The sequence below is a fragment of the Homalodisca vitripennis genome, chromosome X (assembly GCF_021130785.1).
Source record: "Homalodisca vitripennis isolate AUS2020 chromosome X, UT_GWSS_2.1, whole genome shotgun sequence".
NCBI classification, from domain to species: domain Eukaryota; kingdom Metazoa; phylum Arthropoda; class Insecta; order Hemiptera; family Cicadellidae; genus Homalodisca; species Homalodisca vitripennis.
Genome location: NC_060215.1, coordinates 36,561,143 through 36,586,206, shown reverse-complemented (window position 1 = coordinate 36,586,206; position 25,064 = coordinate 36,561,143). Strand labels below are relative to the sequence as shown.

General features: G+C 33.9%; 3 protein-coding genes across 5 annotated transcripts in view; 1 reads left to right on the top strand and 2 right to left on the bottom strand.

Annotated features, from left to right (window-relative positions):
• The window catches only part of LOC124368909 (aminopeptidase N-like), a 68,256-nt gene extending 67,504 nt beyond the window's left edge, over positions 1 to 752 (bottom strand). For both annotated transcript variants that reach the window (XM_046826438.1, XM_046826437.1), the window contains exon 1: positions 225 to 752. In XM_046826438.1, the coding sequence (XP_046682394.1) occupies positions 225 to 706 (482 nt within the window). In that variant the 5' untranslated portion in view covers positions 707 to 752. The remainder of the gene's footprint in view (positions 1 to 224) is intronic.
• Positions 753 to 8,915: 8,163 nt separating this feature from the next.
• LOC124368497 lies at positions 8,916 to 10,167 on the top strand. Its single transcript, XM_046825744.1, has 2 exons — positions 8,916 to 9,719; positions 9,823 to 10,167. Exons 1-2 carry the CDS (start codon positions 9,593 to 9,595, stop codon positions 10,017 to 10,019), a joined length of 324 nt encoding a protein of 107 aa, XP_046681700.1. The 5' UTR covers positions 8,916 to 9,592; the 3' UTR covers positions 10,020 to 10,167.
• A 6,375-nt stretch (positions 10,168 to 16,542) lies between these two features.
• Positions 16,543 to 25,064, bottom strand: part of LOC124368908 — a 77,941-nt gene continuing 69,419 nt past the window's right edge. For both annotated transcript variants that reach the window (XM_046826435.1, XM_046826436.1), the window contains exon 14: positions 16,543 to 19,514. In XM_046826435.1, the coding sequence (XP_046682391.1) occupies positions 19,452 to 19,514 (63 nt within the window). In that variant the 3' untranslated portion in view covers positions 16,543 to 19,451. The remainder of the gene's footprint in view (positions 19,515 to 25,064) is intronic.

Here is a 25,064-nt window from a genome sequence, read left to right as displayed (position 1 = left end):
TATTCAATTAAAATCAATTTTTCAAGGATTTGTACACTTTTGGGACTAGATAACAAAGAGAGAATTTCAGCAGTTGAAAAAGAAAAAAGATGTTGGAAACCAACTAACACTAATTCATTGTACATGTGCCACCATTATTAAACTTAAAATATGTTTTGAACCAATCTACATTTGTAATAGAAGTATTTTCATAACAATCTGTTTAAACTGACTAAGTGACTTACTGCATGCCTGTGGATGAGTTGTAGGACGTCATGTAGAAGCCAAGCATGTTCTTCCCGAGGATCCCATCATAGATGATATTGACAGTGACTGTGCTATCGACAGTCATTGGGCTATTTAGGTTTATAGTTAAAAACTCATATGTTAAGTTTGTCTGAGTTGTAACAACAACAAGATCTTGAGATACTGAGCTTACAGAGATGCTCTTTACTGTGATGTAATCTGGATTTGCATGGATAACAATTTTATCTGTAGAGGTTTTCACAACAAATTGAATTTCGATTTCACCAGAAAATGCATATTCAGGCAATTTCGGTTGTATTTTAAGATTGTAACTAGTAGGGTGCAAATCGGTTGGCAAGATATAGTCCGTGTAATTAGGGGTTGTTACATAATTTGGAACTGAGTGGTATCTTTCTGGATAGTAGCCGAAAACCGATGGTGTAAACAAAGTGAAACTTACAACTGAAAGTAAAAAATACATTTTAGCACCTGTGTGAAGCGACGGTGCTCAAGTAAAATAGAAAAGTCAGGTGGTTATTGATTTATACATATTCTTATCAACAGGATAACATTATCTTTGAGAGGTTTGCCATCACATACATCTAGAGTGGAGGATTCTGGCCAGTAAACAAGACTAGGGATGTTAACATGTTGAAACTATAACATTGTTTTGACTCATATAAGAATTCTTCAAGAAAACAATTAATTATATTATATTCTGTTATAATTCATTTATTTAGGCAGCTACCTGTAGCATTAATTTAATTTAAAACCAAAATAATGGAATTGTTACTGTTAAAACTATAAATAACTCAGAAACAAATTAAAAATTGCTTGAATATATCAATAGTCTAGTAGGTGCAAAAGAAGATGAAAAAGAATCAACAATTGTAACTTATTCCACATAATTAATTAATAATCGTTTATAGCCAATTGAAATAATAAATAATGTATTGAAATATCCATGATATAAAGTAATATATATATATATATATATATATATATATATATATATAATTTAATGTACGATACTACAACAAATTACTTAAAATCAGTAAAATGTGTAAACACTTCATAATAACCAAGTTCATGATGAAGCATATGTTGTATATTTATCATCCTGAACATAGAAACAACACTATACTTTCATTAAATATTAAAGGAGCGAATATTTAACTGCTCACCAACTTATATTAAAATAAAAATTTCCTTTAGATTTGAACATTCGTTAATTTCTAAACATTTGTATTTTTACTCTTTGGTATTTCTGATGAAACATCAGTTGTGAGGTATTTTTTCACTGTTTATTATTCAATTACCGTTTTTTGGTTCTTGTTTATTTCTAGTTAGTTTAATAATTCAGTTTTGTAAATATTTATACAATGTTACGTCTGAAGAAGTATGCTAAGACATACGAAAATGTATTTAATTTAATTTAATTAGTTTACCAATATTTGGTTTTTTATTTTTGCATGAAGAGAATTCCATTTTTAACTACAATATATATATGTGTGTCTTAAAATATATTTTATAAAATAGGTTTTTACCCATTTTCCATTAAATATTTTGTAAGCTGTCATAATATTAATGTGTTATTAAACATTTCATAAATTTTATACTCAGCATTAATTATATTTACCTAAACTTCTCGTTTCCAAGTGAATCCATTTTTGGTACTTTTAAGTTATTTTAACACGTAGCGTAGGTACGTCAAAATGGTGAAGTAGTGTGTTCATTTGGGTTTCTCTGATTGATTGTTGTGTGGTCTTAAAATTCACATTGAATGTATCCTTTACACTGTCATTCAATTTCAGTTTCAACATAATTTGAATTTTTTTCTGTGTTACCAATATTTTGTCCAGGCTTTTTTCAGTAAACTAAAAAACACCTTGGTTCCTATTATCTATGATGATTATAGTACCATAGAGGGAAATACCCAGGCCTGGATTTACCACTAGGTCCAGGCCTAGAGGCACACGTCTTCTATGAGGACATCATGGTCAGTAGAACGGAATTTTAAAGTAAATTTCCTATGAATGCAAACTGTACCAAATTTTAATTAGAAGTAAGGAATATTGAAAATATAATTATGTTGTCAACATTTATAGGCTATCTAAGGAGATATGTAACTGATTTAGTCTAATAAAATTGTTAATTCACTGTTGATTTCGATTGAATAGTCTGATTAGCATTGCATCACTACTAGGGTGCATTCAGTACGAGAGTTGCTGCTCTTCACTACTGGCCCTCACAGTATTCTACATTTTATTATGCACACAGTTATTATTACTAATTTATTAGTTGCACTGAATACAAATGGAAAACCCTCAAAGAGAAATGAAGCTAAGACCGAAGAAGATCAATTAAGTCCCCTTGAGACAACATTAATAGTAATTTTATGGAACATAATTTTAGAAAAGTTCAATAAGAACAATGTAAAGCTATAATGTAAAACTTCTGAGTTGGAAAACAAATAAATTGTCATGAGTGTCTTTGTGTTTTATTTCAGAGTTGACAAATATAACCACACAGAAAAAGAGGCAAAACCAATCTGTGGACAAGGATATAGGATTGATCAAAAACGGAAGAGGAAAATCACAAAACCTGGGGAATTTGGTGATCCAACAAATACAGTGTGTTTTACAGGTTCTGACAATATATGTGTAAGTATTTTTAATGTAAAATTCCTTGCATTTGGAATTGAAAAGATGAAGGGAGAAGTACATTCTTCTTTATAAAAGGTTTTAGGAAGCTCCAGAAATAACAGTACAAGCACATGATTTGTTAAGTGTGTATTTTGAGCACATTGATCCAGCTTTAATTAAAGAATATCTCCATATCAAAGCATCTTTGTTGCAAAGCACAGACAAGAAGAAACATACTATGACCCTACTTTACATTAGTAAAAGTCTCGGCCAGTTCAATTTGGTAGATTTATGCCAAAGTATTGATATAGTTTTGAAAATTACACCAGTACTCCTACAACAATTACTTGAGAATGTCAACTAACCATGATCGTCTGACATCTCTGACCTTGTTTAACGCTGAAGGAATGCTAACACAGAACATCCAATACAATGATGTGATTGATTCAATTGCAACAAGCATTGATACATTTGACACAACAAAGCCAGAAGGAAGGCTCTATAAGTTTTTTAACCCTCAGAATTTATGTTTTAAGTACATATATTGTTAAAATTAGATTAATTTAATTTATTGTGTTATGTGTATGTTAAAATTGTATTACATGTACTTCAGTACAACACATCATGTTTTAACCCTTTGAGGAGTAATGACGTCTTGGAACGTCACTAGGTTCTGTTCCACAGGAGTAACAGCTGAAATATGAAAATACAACCCAGGAGTAAAAAAAAATACATTAAACATATTTTAAAAAAATTTACAATTTTTTGTGTGTGAAATTCCTTAAAACAAGGGTAAATACACAATGCTACATTGCAGTCTGGGCAGTGAAATGTAGTATCCTTCCTCTTCTTTTCACGGGTGGTTGTGTTGTAGCATACATAACACCGCTTTTGAGCTTTCCTTGCTTGACCTTCAGGAGTAGTGAGGGTGCAGGCAAAATGGCGCGCTGTCAGAAATAAGATGGTTGATAATAATGTCTTATTTGCCGATTATTATGCCTCAAAAATTACACTACCAACTATGGTTTGGTTTAAAATTAGTTTTAAATAACTATATGGTTCTAAATGGATGCAAATAAAACAAAAACAAAAGAAAAAAATCAATTTTGTAACAAACAATAAATGACGTTCTGGAACGTCACTACTCCTTTTGGCTTGTTTTTCATTTGACGTTCTGGAACATCATTACTATTTGAAGCAGTTTCCTGTACTACTCAAAGGGTTAAACAAATTACCCCCCTTACTTTAGTTGACTTTAGTCTTGAAGCAAACTGTGGATCCCTAAAACATATCTCAAACTCAAATTAAAACTTTAATTAATGAAGTAACAAAATAAAGTCATAGTGAAAATCTAAATTTGTCATTTATGCTTATATTTTTAACCCTCCTTATATTCAATCTTATCACTCTTAAATGTCAGAAAGATTTCGTAATGCATGTGTAACAGTATTAAAAATAGGACAATCTAAAAAACAAGTGGTGAAAGGACCACATTGTAAGTACCACATTGATTGTAAGGACCACATTGTAGGAACATTGTATCCGTATGGCATTTGTTCACTATCTCCAATAAAAGTATCACTAGGTAGCTAAAGCTAAATGTGTGTTTGACACTATTGATTTTCTGCTAATTAATTCAGTAATATTGTATCTGTACCACTCATTAAAATGTTTAAAATAATGGAAAGCAAACTTATCTGACGATAGCTGTTACTTCTTTAGCATCTAGAAAAGTACATCAGCCATCTGATTCTTCTGATATTGCTGTTGCCTTTAAAATACTTTCTCAAACCCTAGGCCTCCAGCCCTAGCCATACACAATTGTCAACTCAGAGCAGTTACACTCACTGCTACATTTCACTGTTGATTGGTTATTGATATTAAAATGATAATAACACTGACTGTTCATAAGAAAACACTGGAGTACTGCCTAAGCAACCAGTTCACATTGAATGTTAGAACATTTTGACAAGTCTCTGAGGTTGCAGCTACAGGCCTGTAGATAGTGAAAGTATTATTTATGAAGCCAACAATAACCATGGAATGTTACTGACCATTATAACCAAAGTTCTATGGCTGTAGCTGGAGACAAGTTTTAACACCCCACATGGTGCTACTTACACACTACTGTGACAATACGGTCATTGTAGAATATTTACAGGAGATGTTGTTTAAAAACCAAAATAATGTTGAAATAGAATGTGTTCAAGAATCTTATTTCATTTATAATTAGTCTTATAATACTTCATGTAATAAAATAATCATCCAAAATTACAGATATAGTAACTATTGATAAATTTATTCCAGTTTGTAATGTCTAGTGAAATGTAAATGGTTAAAATTTCAACCAAAATAAGACAGCGACAAAAAAGCTTGGAAAATCAGGTATTGTTTTGTAAATTATAGCAAAATACAAGGTGTATTCATAGTTGAAGCTGAGATATCAGCTTTGTAATAAGAACATTAAATATATACTATTAATAACTTTCCTTTATTTGACTTAATCAGGTGTTATTTATTGGAACACATTTATGTACAGATTTATAAAACACAATTGAAATTCTTGTGGGACATTTATATAGAACGTCTCTTTAAATCAAAATAACTTTGAATTAAGATGATTAATATGAAAAATTAATAATGGCAGTGGTAGGAAGTTTACTATATGAAACTAATGCAATATTAAACAGATTATGTAAAAATATCAGTTATGTGCTAGTAAAAGCAGAGTAATAAACTGCTATCTCATTGAATAACCTCACTTAATATCAACTGACTGACTGATAAACTGAGTGACTCATATTGATAACCTTTCTGCTCATCTGTCAGTGTCATCATTACTTCTGAAAATAACAAATTTATTCAGTACAAACATCACAGAAAAGTCTACCCAATTGATGAATGTGGACTCCCGTAAATCTTTTAATCTTGGACTATGTAGCATATTCAAAACTCCTTAAATAAATAATTATACTTTTTAATATTACTACACTTTTTGCAACTAAAACTATGTAAATGACTCAAATTGTCCAAAATATCTGAAATGATAAAACATTTTAACACTTGATTCCCTTAAACAATTTCTACTTGCTCCAATAATCTAATAGAATTTTCTAATGGTTTGATTCTTCAAAATTGGCATAAACGATTTCTGAATTATTTTGGAAGTTCATTAACTGGTGGAATCCGATTAAAGAAAATGGGTTTTGGGATTTTTTATTTACAGAACATGTAATTGTAAAAAATAAAAAGTAGACTGATTTGAGTAATATCCTCCTGATTCTGTTTTTATTTAGTCCTAAAAATCATAAATTCAGTTATGTGTTTGAATCAAGATTTTGAAACTCTTGATTAACCACAATTAACCACGTGGAAATGTAATTTTTATTCTAACTAACGTTTATTTTTATTTAGAAGACCTTTGATTTAATTTACAAAAATGTGACTGCCCTAAGCTTTTATATAATAAAAATTTGAAAAAAGATGCATAAAAACACATTTGTTATTATTATGTGAATACAATTGAAGCTACATATTGTGTGTGTGTGTGCGTGTGCATGCGTGCGTGCGTGCGTGTGTGTGTGTGTGTGTGTGTGAATGAGAGAGAGCCAGCCATATTTGATTAAAATAAATTGTGCTTAAAATATTTCAGATCTAAATATAGAGCATAGGAAATGAATTTTATCATTGGTGTTTGTTAATTCTGGCTGAGCAGCCTGCCAAAGGGCTTTATCCGACATTTCTAGTACATATGGCTTTATCCAAAATTTCTAGTACATATACACTGTATATTGGTTGCACCTGCTAACTCTGAGGTAGAGATGAGTTAGGCAGTTTTTATTTTTTCATTACATGTTTCCCTTTTAGAAACTTCAACAGAATTCAACATGCCTTCCTAAATATAAAAATAATTTAGACCAATTTATAACAAAGACTTGATTGGTTACTTAATTTGTTTGGGAGTATTTGTTCTTTAAAGTCTTCATTAAAGTAGTGGCTTACTGAATGTGAACGTATTAGAAGCTTCTTCCTTTGAAATACAGATTCGTTTAAGGTATATGTAAAGGCAAACAGACTGATAACGAACTATATTAATATTCTCGTGTTAATAAGTATGGCAGTATGAAAAATACAGTTGTCATATTGTAAACTTCTTTATTCCATGACTATCTGAGCTACACTCTCTATAAATACAGACTGGGATTGCCTAACATATATTGAGTTCTTTAGCAACTTCAATTCCTTCAGTCAAACACAATGAAACTGGTTTGAATGTTGTAATACAGAAAGGAGATCTTGGGACTAGATGTACAAAATAATGGCTAGGTGGTGATTAAGAGTAGACAAGAACTTTGGAATAGATGTACAAAATAATGACCAATTGGCAAGATCTATACATTATTGTGTCATTATCAACCTCACCAGGAGAACATTACAGACACATTTATCTTATTAGTCAGCTATAGCCTGCCAGCCATCTCTCTTAGGTGCTTCATCATGTACAAATTGGTCTGGGATGGTTTTTATCATTCATTCCCTATCTGCAATAGGGTTGTCGTCCTGATGTGCATATCTGGTTATGTTCGGGTACACTTCATAGACCCTGAACTTTTACCATGGAGCCAATCCAATAAATGGAGAACTGTAGAAACTGTTTTTAACTTTAGTAACAATGTCCGCACATATGGATGTCAGTAATTTTGCTAAAACGTCCTTATATTAAGGACTCTCAGTTTTACCTAACATACAGGTTGCTTTTTTACCAAAATGCCTAGTGTTTGAATGTTGTGATGTTCGATAGTCTGGATTTCGATTGATGTATCGTTTGTACGTCTTTGTTTCGTATTTCAGTAGTCTGCGGCTTTAATAACAAAGCTCACAAGTAATTTGGTTTACTATCAGTTACAATGGCCTGTTTGTATATCTCATATTTTCATTTAATTCCTCAGTTAATTAATTATTTAAGTTCATAAAAATAAGTCAAATTATAGTAACAAAATAAAAAATGTACAAAAATTTGAAAAATTGAAGTTACCCGACTTGTAACAGTGAACACAATTATTAATGATTTTTTTATTTTTTCCTTGTAAATAATGGACATATAGTTTTGAATTAAATATGTGGTATCATAGTAAACTAAAAAATTCATTTTGTAATGAAGTAGTGTTTGAGTTATTTTTTGAGCTAGACTTCTTATAAAACTAAAACTGTTTAAACTTGTCAACAGTGTGCCAATCTGGACCAGTTTAAAATAATGAACAATTTGCTATACCTTCACATCTAAGAGGGGTGAAATTGCCACGTTTGTGCATGGAATAAAAAATAGATATAGAACATAGTAGTTCTAACATGTCGTTTCAACTTAAACGACATATTTTTCTTATTAGAGATTTTAGAGAGTGCAAAGCTAATACACTTTCTTTCACAATTGATTTATATTTTGTTGTATGGTAAAACTTGTTTTGAAATTTTCCATGACATTTGTTTGATAGATGATAAAAAGTGACTTGATTTCTCTAAAAATATAAAAACTTGTGATATGGCAAAAACATCCCAGTATTTCTTGCATGTATCTAAATATGGTACCTGAAATATAGCCAGGACTGAAGGGGTTTAAGCTTTAAGCCTGGTTGCTGCTTAGCTATCTGTTGAAGGCAATTGGGACCCTTCCCGTATAGTTTTTTCGAGTCTGTATTCACATAGGGTTATGTTGGTTTTAGTTTTGGGGTTATAGGTAACTTGTAAAATGTAAACACGATTTTTAAGTGTTTGTTTTGGAAACATATAAAGTGTTTTATTTTCAGTGTTTACACAATAAGACTAGGCCTGACAAGTGGAGCGCTACAATGTGGCGGAATGGAGCAGAACTAACAGAACAGCTCTAGTAGCTCCTAGTTTTGAATACGTCTGTTAGACCCCTACTATAATTGTTTTAGGTCATGAGCATTGGAAAGTGGCCTAAAAATGTTTCCTGATGGCAGCCAACATAAGTTAGAGGCTGAGTAGAAACTCAAGAAACTCTCCAATGAAAGCAAAATTCATCTACTAAAGGCTAATACGTTCTATGTGCGTAAACGTAGCTCAAGGTTAGCTAGTCAGAAATCAAAAGAGCGTGAGTCAATTGGGATGGATTTCCAGAAAAACCTTCCGACGCCCAATATAACCATGAGTGATGTTTATTATAAACGCCAACTAACAGTCATCATGTTTAACCTAACATCCATGTGCTTTCCTCAGGTGATTCCTGTTTTTATGGATGCGATGAAACCGTAGAGGGAAAAGAAGCAGTTGAAGTGGCTTCCTTTTTATTTGATTTCGTAATGTGCAAACTTGAACCTGCAGTGACAGAAATGGATATTTTTTTACTTGTGTGCTGGTCAGAATAAAAACTGGACAATCTTCCGTATGGCTCATTACTTGGTGCATCATGTCAAAAGACTCGTCAAAGTCAATATGGTCTTTCCTATTAGAGGACACTCATACCTCAAGTGCAATCAAAATATGGCAAATGTTAACCAAAATAAGTGGATTGAACTTCCAAACGACTGGTTTAGTGAGTTTATCAGCTCAAGAGCAAAACCATCACCCTTTGTTGTCATTGAGGTCGACAAGAGTTTAGTATGCAGGTGGACTGAGCACTTGAGCAGCTTTATTCAAAGAAATGCCCTTTCAAATCAAGGCCAATCTAAGAATTCGTCGTAGAAAGAAAACATCTTCGCCTAATGCGGTATCGATCAAAATTCAATGGACACTGGGATGGCAATGTCGTGAATAATACAGGATCAGTAACTCGAGAAGAAGACTTGCTACCTCAGGGAGAATTTCTACTGCCAGATCCTGTTTACCAAGGTAATGAACACAGCTATTTTTTGTATTAAACTACGTTAATACATTACTATACACTACCAAATTTTAGGAAATTACAAAAATCAATAAAAACTTTTCTTTTTAGGGCCGTTACCAGTAACCTATGACAAGTACTGTGACCTTCAAGCTCTAAAAATATTTTTTGGTGAAGAAGCCAATGTTTTCTACAGCAATATCCCTAAAATGGAACCAGGAGAAACAAAAAAGAGCCAGAAGAAGAAAACAGAAAAAAGGCTCCAAAACATGGAAACAAGAAATGATGGTTTAAAGAAAAGAACTTAACAACCAATTTTATACTATTGCATATTTTACGTAAGGCTAAATAAAGTTTAATTGAACTTTTTACTAAACAATGCAGTTTCATTAAAATGAGTATCCTGTGACCCTCCCCCTTCTTTCCTTGTAAAACTGAAACTGAGCCGTAACTTTATAGCCTAATTTTGAAATGATATTTTTCAACATTATTTTTTATTGGACATGTAATATAAATATGTTATAGAATCTTATAATATTGGTAAAACTAAATTCGTAGATGTATGCTAAATCATATAATAGATTTTAAGCTAAAACAGCTGTTCCTGAAAAATTTGTAAATATGGACTATCCCCCTTTTTCTCGTGGACCCTTCATTTGTTAAAGTAAATATTAGGTAACTGGCACTCGGTCTATATGGACAATTTTTATAATAGCTGTAGTTTGTCCTCTAGGCTCCTAGCACACAAAACCTATTCCACAGTAATTTGGCAGCAAGACTGTAGTGTCCCAGCTGATGTAAAAAAGGTAAATACAACGTACTACTATGAGACCTGTTCTGGTATGTGTGTTGAGAAGCGTTTCCAAACATACCATTACAACTTGTAAGTTTTGCTGTGATATTGGCGATTGTAAATATGTAAATAGTGGAACATGACAGGAATTGTTAGATGATGCGGCTTACACGCCAGTGGTTAACAAACTTAAAACATCCAGTTTCTACATAAAGACCACTTCAACTTCAAAATCAGTCCATATTCTGACCTTCTGAACACTTACAGTGTTTACGAATTTTTATTCGTCAGTTTTTGGAGTTCCTTTAACATATGTTCCCGCAGTAAATGTGTTAAAGGGAAGGTTTTGGCTGTAAACCACATTATCTCATGCTTGTCTACGTAGATAAAATAAAATGGGTCTTACAACAGACGACAGCAGTCAGTTGGTAAGGTGCATAACTTGTCTCAAACCTCAGAAAGGCTGAATTCTAGCTGGCTTAAACCTTCCAGTTGAACTTACACTGGGTACAGCAAAACCGATGTGTCACGTACATCTGTGGAATCTCATGGATACAGGACATCACTAGCCACTAATTTCAAGATAATGACGTAAAAGGGTTTACCGATAGGTCTAGTTTAATGTAGAGGAAAACTATTGAAGTGGGTGAGGTTTCCTTAGTATTAAAGATTTTCGCAAGCCTTAACCCTCTCCCGCTCACAAGGCATGAATCGGCACGGCCACTACATAGCCACTGCAGCTTAAACGGCACAGATCGGCACGCAATGCTTTACCCTCTAGAGCCGATAAGTGCTGCTCTCGAGTAGCAATATTTTGTACTACTACGGGTTTTTTGCTATCAGGAGACCATTTACTTTACTTTTACAGTAGATTTATTCCATTATTTTGCTATTTATATTAGTTGTGCGGAAACAATGGCGGGTTGTAGTTGTACACTTCGTGACAGTGAAATCGATCTCGTTATTAGTAGTGATTGCGACGATTCAAGTGAGTGTATTGATGTACCAGAGCCTTGTGAAATAGCCTCGTTGCATTGAGGATATAGTTCGGAGTGATCACAGTGGCAATGGCAGTGACGGCAAGCCAGACAATGACCTTCACCAAGTAACTGCGCAACAACCCCGCGCCACCGGCTCCCAGCTGTCCGTGTGCCCCCTCCCTGGTCTCGTACAATCAACTTCATTGATCTAATATATAGTAAAATAATTAATATATATAATTATAGTTAATTACAATGACAGAACGTGTGTAAGTTGAGGCACAGCGTATTTTGACAGAGTGCGACCGGCAGAGCGAATTAATTGAGGTTAGAAGCACGGTGAGCGCCTGGAAACAATGCGAGCGGGAGAGGGTTAAAAGGGTGTACTGCCCCCTACCCCCTCTGACTTTGTCTGGAACAGAGATAGCTTCCCCTTCTTCCAAGGTGACATGACTGAGACATAGTAACCGACGGTGGATGTAACGTAGGATCTCAACAGGAGGTGGATGCTACCCCAAACCTTATCCATCATAAATGTCCTGTCACTTCGGAAGCAGAGAAAAGGTTCCTGAGACTACATGAAATTAGAATTTTCCTCAGCTTCTTGTCACAAGTGAACAGAACTTTTCTCAACTCCAGCTAAGAAATCATCTAAAAGCGTACATTCAACAAGTTCACAACATTGCTGTAAATATATCAAACTGACAGAAGTATGAAAAATAGCCACAAGATATAAGCATAAAGCGAATGAAGTAATTCAAATTCAAATTCAAAACATCCTTTATTCATTAATAATGTACATATGATACATTGAATAGTGTCAGAATTTTTATAATTAAAATACAATTATTAAATGGTCAAAAAACAAATTACAATATGGACCATCATTGGTAGTAAAAAAGACTATTATTGCTTAAAATGCTTAGATTGATGTGTTAATTACAAAAAATATCTTTAAAGTTAAAAATAAAATCTAAATTAGTTGTCCCTGTTACAACATGCTAACAATAATGCAACAAAAAACAAGAACTATTGTAGCATTTAAAGAAATAAGTTATTCTAGAACTAAAAAAAGAAGATTTACACTAAGAATACATAAAGAACAACTAAATATGTGATCAATCAAAGTATTTACAGTAAAAATCTATTCTAAATTTACACTTTATAAACTAATGCAACTGATAATAATTAAATATAATTATTAAGTGAATTCTTATTCTAAATCTGCTTCCCAAAATTCTTCCAAGGAGTAGGGAGCTAATTTAATCAAAGACTCCTTTAATTTTTTCCTAAATTTCTCATTATTTTGCTCCAGTAAAAAGCTTCTGGGAAGGTGATATAATAGTTTTGTCCCTATGAACGTGGTTTTTTTTTGTAGAACTCTAAATTATGCCGTTCCACTTGCCTGTGTACTCGAGTATCATGATCATGTCTACTGGGAATTTGAGAGGGATTTGCAAATTTTTTTGTATAGCTAACAGTTTCCAATATATACAGTCCAATGACTGTTGGTATCGCTGTTTCTACAAAAAGATGCTTGACTGATTCATCTCTTTTTAAGTTATATATTATCCTAATTGCCCTTTTTTGTTGAAGAAGTAACCTGTCTAGATTACTCTTTGTTGTAGAACCATACACACTTATACCGTAAGCCAAGTGTGAATGAACCATAGCATAATATATTGTTTTTAAAGTGTTTAAGTTGCATATTTTAGACATTTGTCTTAATGCATATAACCCAGAAGAGGTTTTGTTTATTACATGGTCTATGTGTTTATCCCAACTAAGGTTTTGGTCAATTTTGAGGCCTAAAAATGTGGTATGCTCTACTTGTTTTAGTGGCATTTCACTTAATAAAATAGTTGGCTCTATATTACTTCGATTTTGCTTAGTACAGAATGAGATGAAGTTTGTTTTATTTGAGTTTATTAAAAGATTTTTGCTGTCAAAAAATTCTTTGACTATTGAGAGTGAAATAAAAGATGATTCCTCTAATCTTTCCTTTGATTTTCCCGACACTGTTACATTAGAATCGTCTGCATACAAGCAAATAGTACTGTTCTTAGGGATCAATCGTGGTAAGCCTCGTATGTAGCACAAAAATAATAATGGGCCCAGAATAGATCCCTGAGGGACACCATGTGGGATAATTAACTTTTCTGAGCTAAATTTTCTGATGTAAACATATTGATCATGTATATTGGACACTGCATTTTCAATTTCAACGTATTGTTGTCGATTTTTCAAGTATGACTCAAACCAATTTAACTCTTTACCATGAATACCTAATGTTGATAAGGTTTTTAACAATTCTTCGTGTGACACGCTGTCAAAAGCCCTACTAAGATCTAGAAAGATTCCTACAATTTTCTCACCTTTATCTACTGAGTCTATTATAGAATTAATAAATTCAATCCCAGCTGTTATTGTAGATTTCCCTGCCTGAAACCCATGTTGCTCTTTGTCAAATAATTCACACTCAACCAAATAACTAACTAGTTGAGTATAAACCACCCTTTCATACACTTTAGAGAATACTGGAAGCAGTGAAATCGGGCGGTAGCATGAGGGATCATTAACTTCACCCTTTTTAAAGATTGGGATTACTTTTGCTATCTTCAATTTATCAGGAAAATTACCAGAGATTAAAGATGAGTTTATTAAATGAGTTAAAGGTTTTATTATTGTAGGCAAAATTTGTTTAATAATATTGATTGAAATATCATCATGACCTGTTGATAGTTTATTTTCAAAAGAATTTATTAATTTTACTAGTTCTTTTTCACTTACTGAGCTAAACTTGAATCTGTTTTTTACAGGATCATAAAAATTACACTTTTTATTATCCTTATCGATTTTAGGTAGTACTAAATGATCAACTACTGAAACAAAAAAATTATTAAACGTATTACTTATTTCGATAGGATCAGCTATTGTTTTACCATTATAGTCAATTTTAATGTTTGAATTTTGATTTGATTGTTTTTTTACTTGTAATTTTATTAAGTCCCATACAATTTTAGCGCTATTTCCAAAATTTTTAATTTTACTGTCAAAGAATTTTTTTTTGTCCCTCTCTATGCATGATTTTAAATCCTTTTTCTGGTTTTTAATAACTATCTTTAATTTTTCATCTTTATTTTGTCTAAACCTTTTTTCTAACTGAAAGATGTTATCCTTTTTTAATCTTATCTCATCTGTCATCCATTGGTTTGTATCACCTTCCCTCAACGAAGTAATAATTTTGGGAAAACAGTTGTTAAAATGGTAAAAAAAGGTATCAGAAAATTGATTATACTTAGAATCTACTGGTGCCTGATAAACATTCAACCAAGAAGACTCTCCATACAGATTATTCAAGAAAAGGTCCATATTATTCTGTGTAAATTTCCTACAGTATTTCTTTAAGATTTTCCTACTATTGTTTACTAAACCAAATATTTCAAAGAGTTGAGCATCATGGTCTGAGATATGTGTTATTAGCCCTGTTACCTTACATTCTTTATCTTTAATGTTACTTACAATATTGTCAATAGCACTCTCTGCCCCCATATATACTCGAGTTGGAAAGTTAACTCTGTAGGTTAAGTTATATAATTTCAAAATACTAATAAATTTGTAATATAGTCTATCCCTTTTTAAAATATTAATGTTATAATCTCCTACTAAAATTATATGTTTGTACTTATGGGTTAAGATACTACACATTGCTTCAAATTTAGACAGAAATCCGTCAACAAGGTTTTGTAAGGGTGATCTATAGATACATCCTAAAACAAATGTAAAATTAGGCAAAGAAATTTCAGACAGACAGCACTCAAATTCTTTTTCGATTAATAATGATTGAACAGAAGGCATTAAAACTCTTTTGCATTTAATATTTTTATGTACTAAAATCATTACTCCGCCCCCTGAAAAGGAAGATCTTGTAAAATAGGAGTTTAACTGGTATTCAGGAATATGTAATAAAGAAAGCTCCGGTTCAGACATTTTATGCTCTGACAGAGCTAAGACGTCAGGTTTTATTTCAATCAAATTTAGTTTTAAAATTTCAATTTTTGAACTTAGGTGTTGGATATTTTGGTGGAATATGGAGCATTTAATTTGAGGGCTGTCTGAAATATTTTCCAAGTCTGTTACAATGGTGGAAACAGGCTTAGATCCCTTAAAAAAGCAGTGTCCTGTTGATTGATTGAAGTTTGCTCTTCAGAATGTGGATGAGATGTGGGTTCAGAGTCTAAGGAGTCATCGATTAGGGCTGGTGAGGCAGGGATTAAAGTTCGGTCTTGGTCACTGACAGGTGAAGTGTTCTGAAGGTGTTGAACAAGGATGATGTTTTTAAGATGCCTAACAAAAGAGTGATGTGATAGTCCATTCCACAGAGTCCTTTTAGAATATTGAGGGTAGGTCACTATTTTTATGGTTGCACCAGTAGCATGTTGAAATTTAGTTAAGTTTGATATAAACTGATTTGGAGAAATCAGATCCCTGACACACCCAATGGCAGAGCAAACAAGCTTTTTTAGACCTCTTCTTTTAAAATCTTCCGTCAGCTGTTCAAATGCCAGATCATAGTCCAAAGTAGTTGGTTTATCATTGTATTTTAACTTTGTAATCAAGCTGTATACACTGGCGCCGCCCAATGCTTTTTGATAAGCTAAGTGATTGCTTATTACATCCGTACGTTTTGGCCTACCAAATTCTTCCCTGAAGGCTACCGCCACACCAGCAGTCATATTTCTGTCACTTTCAAGATCTGCTGATATACTGTGAGCGAAAGCAATGGAATCATCATTATGGAACTCTTTAAAAACCGTAGTCATTTTTATTTCATCCACTGATATAGGCTGTTCCTCAGTTTCTTTGATGAAACTTTGAAATACCTTCAGCTTTCCTGTGGAAGGGGTTGTAAAACCTTTAAATTGAATTAACCTTTAAACCTTAAAATCAAAACACAACTCAGCGTTTGGAGGCACATGGGCTTTAATGTCAAGGCATACCGAGGTTATTGACTAATAGAAAGTTATATTAAGGTAAAATTAAAAAAGAAGCAGCGAATGATTGCAATAAAAGTTTATATTTTACATTTGGTTAAAAGTAAAGTGCAACAATCCTAAAAAAACTTTATAAAGTGTGTAACATAAACAAAACCATTCTTAAAACTATACCTCAACATTATGTGGTGTATATGTAATTAAACGAATGTGAATCTTTGGTTTGTTAATAAAAGCAACAATAAATTACTAGTTAAACAATTAAATAAGTACACATTTAGTCAATATTGCACTAGGTTATCAACATAACAAAATGAATTTAATGCATTTCATGTAACAAACCAAGATAAAATACTTCACTTATGTGGATTTTTACACCGCCAAACAATGGCTAATAATTATAATCTAACAAGGCACATAGTGATGAAAAATTATATGTTAATGGAATGTATAACAGGAATCATTTAATTATTGCACTTAAAATATAATTAATACAAAGGTTTCACAGGCAGTATACAACATCATATTTTAAAACTTGGGTACATGTATGTTATTATGGAGTGAGTTTTTGAAAAGTTTCCAACCTGCTTTTATTCGCTGTGCACCTAAATGTATTGGCAAGCCACAGATGTCGTTAAAGGACTATTCATCTGAAGCTCAGAATATTATAATTCGCTGATTGAGAGATATGTACAGTAACTTTTATAAAACCAAAACATATGAAAATACTCAGCAATCATAGCCAATAATACAAGATTTTTATCTGTGGCTGTTAATTATAATTACCAATAGCTCATACGTGTATTTGTTTTCAGTAACACTATTTTAGTTCAATGTAGAGCAACTCCACAGTCAAAGTTCACAGCTTTCTTAGTAATAGCACTTGTGATGAAGTACTAAAGGGTCATATGATATTATAAAACTGGAATTAACCACATAGTAAAATCCACAATAAACTAACTGGTTTGACTTGCCACGATGTTGAAATAACAAGTGTTGTTACTTTCGATATGCTTTCTCTTTGAAAATGCAATCACATTAACCCATTGCGGATCACTGACGAGCTGGGCTCGTCACGCAGCGGCCGGGCCTAACGTGCATAAAAAATGAATAGGAAAATCAGTAGAGTTACCTTGAAAACTTCCTTCTAGGGCCCTCTGATTTGAAAGGAACAAATAAAGACCTATCAAAGTACACATTTAGAAACTTCATAGGAGGTATGTTTTAAGTTGTTCAATGGAAAATTGATTGGTTTGAAGCATCAACTTCATACCATGGAAGGTTGACACGTGATAACTATGAAAAGTTTATTTTTTTGTTGGGAAGCTTTATATGGGGTTTATCTGTGGCAGAGGAGGTAGAATTTTGTGTCTCCTTCCACTTCGAGACTCTGTGCAACGGTCTTGCCAGAAGTACCTCGACCTCTGCACTATTTATAACTGTATCTTGAAAACAGCCAATTGTAATGGAAATGTTGGTATGCACAGAAAGTTTCGTTAACTACCTACTTTCCTTAAATTGTAAAGTCATAGACTTTGTTCAATAACAGAAAAAAAAACAAAAACAAATGTTATTAACCTCTTAAGGCACTAATACTACTACCTCTTAAGGTAGTAAAGGCAACTATTTTAATAGACAATTAAACAACTTACTTGTCAAGAAACAAGTAAAAATATCAAATATACAATTCAATCACATTTTCAGTTTTCATATTTTTAGTCAAATTGTTGCCATATTTTGTTATCTAGGTTTGTGTACCAAGTGAGTTTTTAAAAAAATAACTTGTAACCCGTATCAGTAAAAAATGTGTAAACATTACTTTTGGTAGATCGAGAACTAATGAAATAGTAAAATCTTATAACTACAAGACTATTTACTAAGGAGCCTTGATGGTCAATCTTAAGTCTAGTTTTAACTTAACAATGGTGTTTTTGTGAAGGCAATGCTTGTAAAAACATCAAAAGTTCTTACAAAGCATTTCAACAATTAAAATAATATTTAATTTTTTAATAACTAATTACATTAGTAGCTTTCAGTAACTATGAAAACATCAATGAGTTATTTTCTCAGAGGTCAATAACATTTATGTATTTTTATTTTGTTCTTATATTAATGAACAAAGTGTATGATTTTACAATTTAATGAAAGTAAGTAGTTAACCAAACTTCCAGTGCATAACAAAATTTCCATTGCAATTGACTGTTTTCAAGATACAGTTATAAATAGTGCAGAGGTCGTGGTACGTCTGGCAAGACCGTTGCACAGAGCCTCAAAGTGGAAGGAGACACAAAATTCTACCTCTTCTTCCACAGATAAACCCCATATAAAGCTTCCCAACAAAAAAATAAACTTTTCATAGTTGTCACGTGTCAACCTTCCATGGTATGAAATTGATGCTTCAAACCAATCAATTTTCCATTGAACAACTTAAAACATACCTCCTATGAAGTTTCTAAATGTGTACTTTGATAGGTCTTTATTTGTTCCTTTCAAATCAGAGGGCCCTAGAAGGAAGTTTTCAAGGTAACTCTACTGATTTTCCTATTCATTTTTTATGCACTGGGAATTTGGTCTTCGTACAGTAACACAAAAAATAAAAATACATAAATTGGGTTAACCTCTGAAAACATAACTCATTAATGTTTTCATTAATTACTATAGACAAGTATAGTAATGGACAATTAAACCACAACTCAACTGACGAGAAACAAGTAAAAATATAAATTAAACTAATGAATGATATTTTTACTGAGATTTTTGTAAAAAATGTGTAAATATTACTTTTGTTTTATATGTATATAGCTAATAATATAGCTAAATCTTAAAACTACAAGATTCAAAATCACATCAAGTAACTTATTTACTAAGAAGCTCTGGATTGTCAATCCTAAGTTTACTTATAACTTAACAATGGTATTTGTGTGAAGGCAGGCACTCTTATGTTAGAAGCATGTCATTGGACGAGCCTCAAAATTATATGGATTTCTGAATCTCTTGTATGAATTTGCAGTACCTTTCCATCATAGGCCTGTATACCTGGAAAAGTTTAGTCAGGTTAATAATTTAATTTATTATTTTATTTCAAAACTAAATCTTAGTCATGTGTATTATTGTTTTAAACAATACAGATTTTTATAAATTTAATATATTAGCCCCTTCACGGCTTTTGACATAATATTATGTTCATAGCGATTGTGTAAGTGAGTTACTGACGTAATATTACATAACGCTATAGTGTTAGAAGAAGATTTATATGACAACTGCACGTCATGCAAGTAGTTCTGGTGTTTTCTACTAGATGCCAGCACTTCCTTGGTCCTCTGTTATGAGGTGTTTGCACCTTAATGAGTTCACTATAGTCGCACAGTGCAGACAGCTATTGCGCGTTGTTGTTGCATGTCACCCGTCTTGGAGTATTTTATGGTATTATTAGTGTTTATTATAACATGGAAATATCCTACACACAAATGGCCAATTGGCTTTGTTTGCGTGATGGTGACACGGACATGGATAGTCAAAATGACAGTGGACAATGTATACAAAAATTTTAAAATACACTAAAAATAACTTTTTACATAAAACAGTATACATCTAAAATCTACAAACCTGTTTCTGTAAAAAAAAAACACAAATTCGGCAAAACAACATAATTTTAGGTACAATAATAAAACTGGTAAAAGGTTAACTTGTATTCGTTTAAAGGTCGGGACACACATACCTGCACCTCGCCCAACACGTGAGTCGGCCGAGTGTCGGTGTGAGCACGGCTCAGTTACTATAAAGTCACACATGTCCGTATGCTGTCAAAGCGCAAAAATCTCACTGTTTTGTAAGAGGGCATATTTCTTTTGGGTTTTTAAGTTACAGGTACTTAAAAAAATGCTCAGCAAGTTAAAAGTAGTGACTTTGTGATTTTGTTAGTCTTTTTATAATAACTGGTAAAACATAGTAAATATTAGTAAAATATATATTAGAGTATAATGTTTTTCCATACTTTCAAACCTTATGATAGCAAATAAAATATTTTAGTTTTAAGACTGTACTTTAGTTAAGACTGTACACATGGTCTTCTGGACGAACTGGTGGGTAGGTTACCAAGTTATGATATGAAGATTATTTTAGGGGACGCAAATGCCAAAGTAGGAAGAGAAGAAGTCTGGAGACCTGCTATTGGAAAAGAGAGCCTGCACCAAGAATCAAACGACAATGGAACCAGACTGGCAAGTTTTGCAATTGCAAATGAATATAAAATAGTTAGCACGATGTTCCCAAGAAAAGATATACACAAATATACATGGACATCACCTGGTGGAACAACAAAAAACCAAATTGACCACGTGATCACAGACCAAAGGCACAAAAGTAGTATAACTGATGTTCGAAGCATCAGGGGAGCGGAATGTGGAACTGACCACTCATTAGTTTTAGTCAAAGTGTGTCAGCGAATAGCAATCCAGAGAAGAAAGGAAGTAAGGCAAGAAAGAAGAATAGAAGTGGGTAGACTTGAGCTTAAGAATATTGCTGATGAATTCAAACTGAAACTGGAGAATAGATTTAAGGCCCTGGAAGACATGGAGAACAATGAAACGGTAGATGCCAAATGGTCTAATTTTAAGGAAGTAGTTCTGAACACAGCAGAAGAGGTATGTGGTAGTAGGAAGAAGAGAAACAAAAAACCATGGTTTGATCAGGAATGCGAGCAAGCTCTGAAAGACCGAGTTAAAAGGAAAATAACGTGGATGAATAGTAACAGGGTAGAGGATAGAGAAAGCTATAATGAAGCAAATAGGGAGGCAAACAAGTTGCTGAGGCAGAAAAAAAGACTGTATCTGCATAGATTGCTTGACAAGGCTGAGGAAGATAATACAGCAAATAACGCAAAGGACTTCTATAGGAAAATAAGATTCTTCAAAAGAGGTTTTACCCCATACCCATATGGGGTAAAAAACAGAAATGGAGAGTTGGTGACAGAAAGTACGAAAGTTATAGAAAGATGGAGAGAGTACTTTTGCGAGCTACTAAATGTAGAGGACCAAACTAGGGACGAAGAGCAAGTTGGTGAATACTATCATGTTCAACTAAATATAGAACCACCAACCATAGAAGAAGTAAAGGATGCAGTCAAAGCGCTAAAGACCAACAAAGCTCCTGGGAAGGATGAAATAACAGCAGAATTCTTGAAGAAAGGAGGAGAAATAATAGTGGAAAATCTATGGAAACTAATACTTCGTATTTGGGAGAAAGAAGAAATGCCAGCTGAATGGCAAGAAGCAATAATAATACCTATACACAAGAAGGGTGAAAAAGAAGAGTGTGGTAACTACAGAGGCATCTCACTACTCAGCATCCCATATAAAGTTTTATCCAAAATTGTTTTAAACCGACTTGAACATTATACAAATGAAATAATCAGGGAAGAACAGGCAGGGTTCATAAAGGGCAGATCAACCACAAATCAGATTTTCATTTTCAAAGAAATATTAGCTAAATACTGGGAATATAATAAAGAATTTTTTGCCATATTTGTTGACTTTCAAAAAGCATACGATAGCATAATCAGAAAGGAGTTGTGGACACAACTAGATAAATTTGGCATCCCGAGAAAATTAATAAACTTAGTTAAGATGAGTGTCACAGAGTCAAGAGGCTCAGTAAGAATTAATGGTCGGGACTGTGTACCTTTTGGGATAAACTCAGGAGTCAGGCAAGGAGATGGTCTTTCTCCAATCTTATTTAATATTGCCATGGAAGAAGCACTTCAGAGTGTAGCAGAGAGGGATTTAGGGGTGGAAGTTGGAGCTAAACTAAACATCCTGGCTTTTGCAGATGATGTTGTCATATTTCTGTCTGTGATCGCTGGTGATAGTTCGACGGTACTAAATAGTGTTGTGTCAGATCTTAGTGAAATAAATAAAATTAACCTAGTGATGTCAGAGAAAATACAAAAGCTTGGAGAAGAAAACAGGGAAATCAGTGCCCAATTAAGTCATCTAATGGAAAAATGCTTCGGAACCGTGAAATCGCGGGATCCAGAGTCTGGAACAAATCGCTCGGAACCGAACTCCCCAGCGAGTAGCTCAGCGGGCTCGGAACCGAGATACGTAACCCCGACAAACCATGCCGCTAACCTCAACAAATCTCAGGTCGAAAAATCTGAAGTGGATAAACTTTCGAAAATCAAGACGCCGCTTATGTCGGAGATTCTAAAAAGAAATACAGCTAAATCTAAATCGGCCTCGAAAGTAAATAGGCACAGCACTAAAACACTAAAAAAGAAGTAGACCAAAGCTGTAATAGGCCTAGACTAGGCTCTGATAAACGGGAGTCGAGTGCACAAACAGGCCTATCATTTCATGAACCTAGTGAAAACTCAATTAGCTCTGATCAAATTGACGACCTTTCTGTTGAAAGGAATGAAATTAATGTTAATATAGGCCTAGGTCCTACTGCTCAACCAGAATCTAATAGGCCTAACTTAAATCAACCAGTGTCACAAAACCACCCACGACTCAATGAAAAGTCTCACACTAGGCCTAATGTAGAAACAAATAGCCTACATAAGGATGACAAACCGAAGTCCAAAAACAGCTCTAAAGGCTCGAGACCACAGAAAAACAAAATCCTTGTTGGTACTGCCAGCTCACCTGACCTTGCTAAGTTCTTCGGAGCTAAGAAGGCATGGTTCCATTTAGGAAAGGTAGCCAAAGGAACAAAAGAGGAAGATATAAAGGACTTTGTTAGTAAAACCTTTCCGAATATGGCTTTTAGTGTTGATAAATTGGAGAGTAAAGGAGTAAACGAAAGCTTCAAATTAGGTGTAGAGTTTCTACACAAGGATACAGTTATGGATGGCTCCCGTTGGCCTAAAAATGTCACGCTCAAGCGTTTTTTATTCCTAAGAACGCCAAAACCTCTCATGAGTTAGGGCAAGGCGTAGGCTTACAAAACTCTAAGCCAAAAACACACCCGTTACCTAGGCCTTTAGAAACTGTAAATAGTACCCTAGCTATAGCTACATTAAATGTTCAATGTATGAAAACCAAACTAAATGTTCTGTCATTATTTATTGAGGACTTAGATCCTAATGTTTTATGTGTTACCGAGCACTGGCTGCGGGAATGTGAGTATGAGCTATACAATAGACTCTGTAATTTAACGTTGGCTAGCGTGTACTGCCGTCAAGCCTGCAAACATGGAGGTTCTGCAGTGTATGTACACTCCTCAGTTAAACATAAAGAAATAAATGTTTTACAATTTTGTGAAGAATTAACCCTGGAATTGGCGGCAGTGGAGCTCTTGGATAGCTCTGTTATCGTGATGTCGGTGTACCGTTCTCCGGATGGAAATTTCATTGAATTCTTAGAACGACTGGAGGACTGTTTGAGTTATCTCTCTCTTAGAAAAAAGAAGATTGTGGTCTGCGGAGATTTCAATATACATCTGGAAACCCCATCCACCGAGGAAAGACGCTTCACAAACTTACTGCTTAGCCAAGGTCTATTTGTGGCAAATAGGCTCCCTACCAGAGGTCACTCTTGTCTCGACACTATGGCTACAAATATTGACTCATGGGACTATAATGTCTCAGTTGTAACCCCTATGGTCGCTGACCATGACGCAGTTGTGATGGACTTAAACTATCCGTGCTCAGCCACATCTGAAGGTAAAACTCCTCCTTCATGGCATGAAGACTACAATTTTATTAAAAGGACAGTCAAAGATGACCAGCTACCCCTGTTATCTTGGCAATTAGGACAACTGGACTGGAGGAAGGAAATGCCTGAATCTACTGTTCTGGAACCGGAATCCTGTTTCAATTCATTCTTCACCTCATTCATGTTTGAATTTGACAATCTCTTCCCAGCTAAAACACTTAGTGGAGTTAAGAGTAAAAGAACTAGGCCTACTGCCAAAATTGTGGACAAAACATGGTACACGCCGAAATTGCGTCACCTTAAGTCTCTTGTGGTTGCAGTTCATGATCGCTACAAATCTGCCAAGTCAGTGGAGGAACAAATCAAACTCTACTCGACCTATCTTAGAACAAACAGACTCTACAGGTCGAAGGTTACTGACGCAAAAAGGGCCCACAATGTACAGTTCATTGAAAATTCCCCAAACCCCTGCAAGGCTGCTTGGGAAGTGGTTAACGACTCTAGATCTAAAAAGCCTAAAGTTGTCAGTTCTTCGAGTCCAGACTCCTTTAACAACTTTTTTGTCGACACTGTAGAAGAAATTGTGTCAAGCATACCAGCTGGAGTACAGGACCCGTTAAATTTTAGAACTATAAATTCCGAGCATGGCCAGGGCCCTTGCCTGAGCCAATGGAAAGAGGTGACCCCATCAGAGGTAGTCAAAATTGTTAAAAACTTCAAAGCATCAAGTAGCCCTGACATCTACGGAGTGTCATGCAAGGTATTAAAGGCGGTGATTGATACTGTGGCGGTTCCTCTGTGTACAGCTATAAACAGCTGCCTTAGACAGGGTGTTTTTCCTGCCAAATTGAAAGTTGCACGTACTGTGCCTATCTTTAAAAAGGGAAATGCAGAAGACATTGCAAACTACAGGCCTATCTCTGTCCTCCCG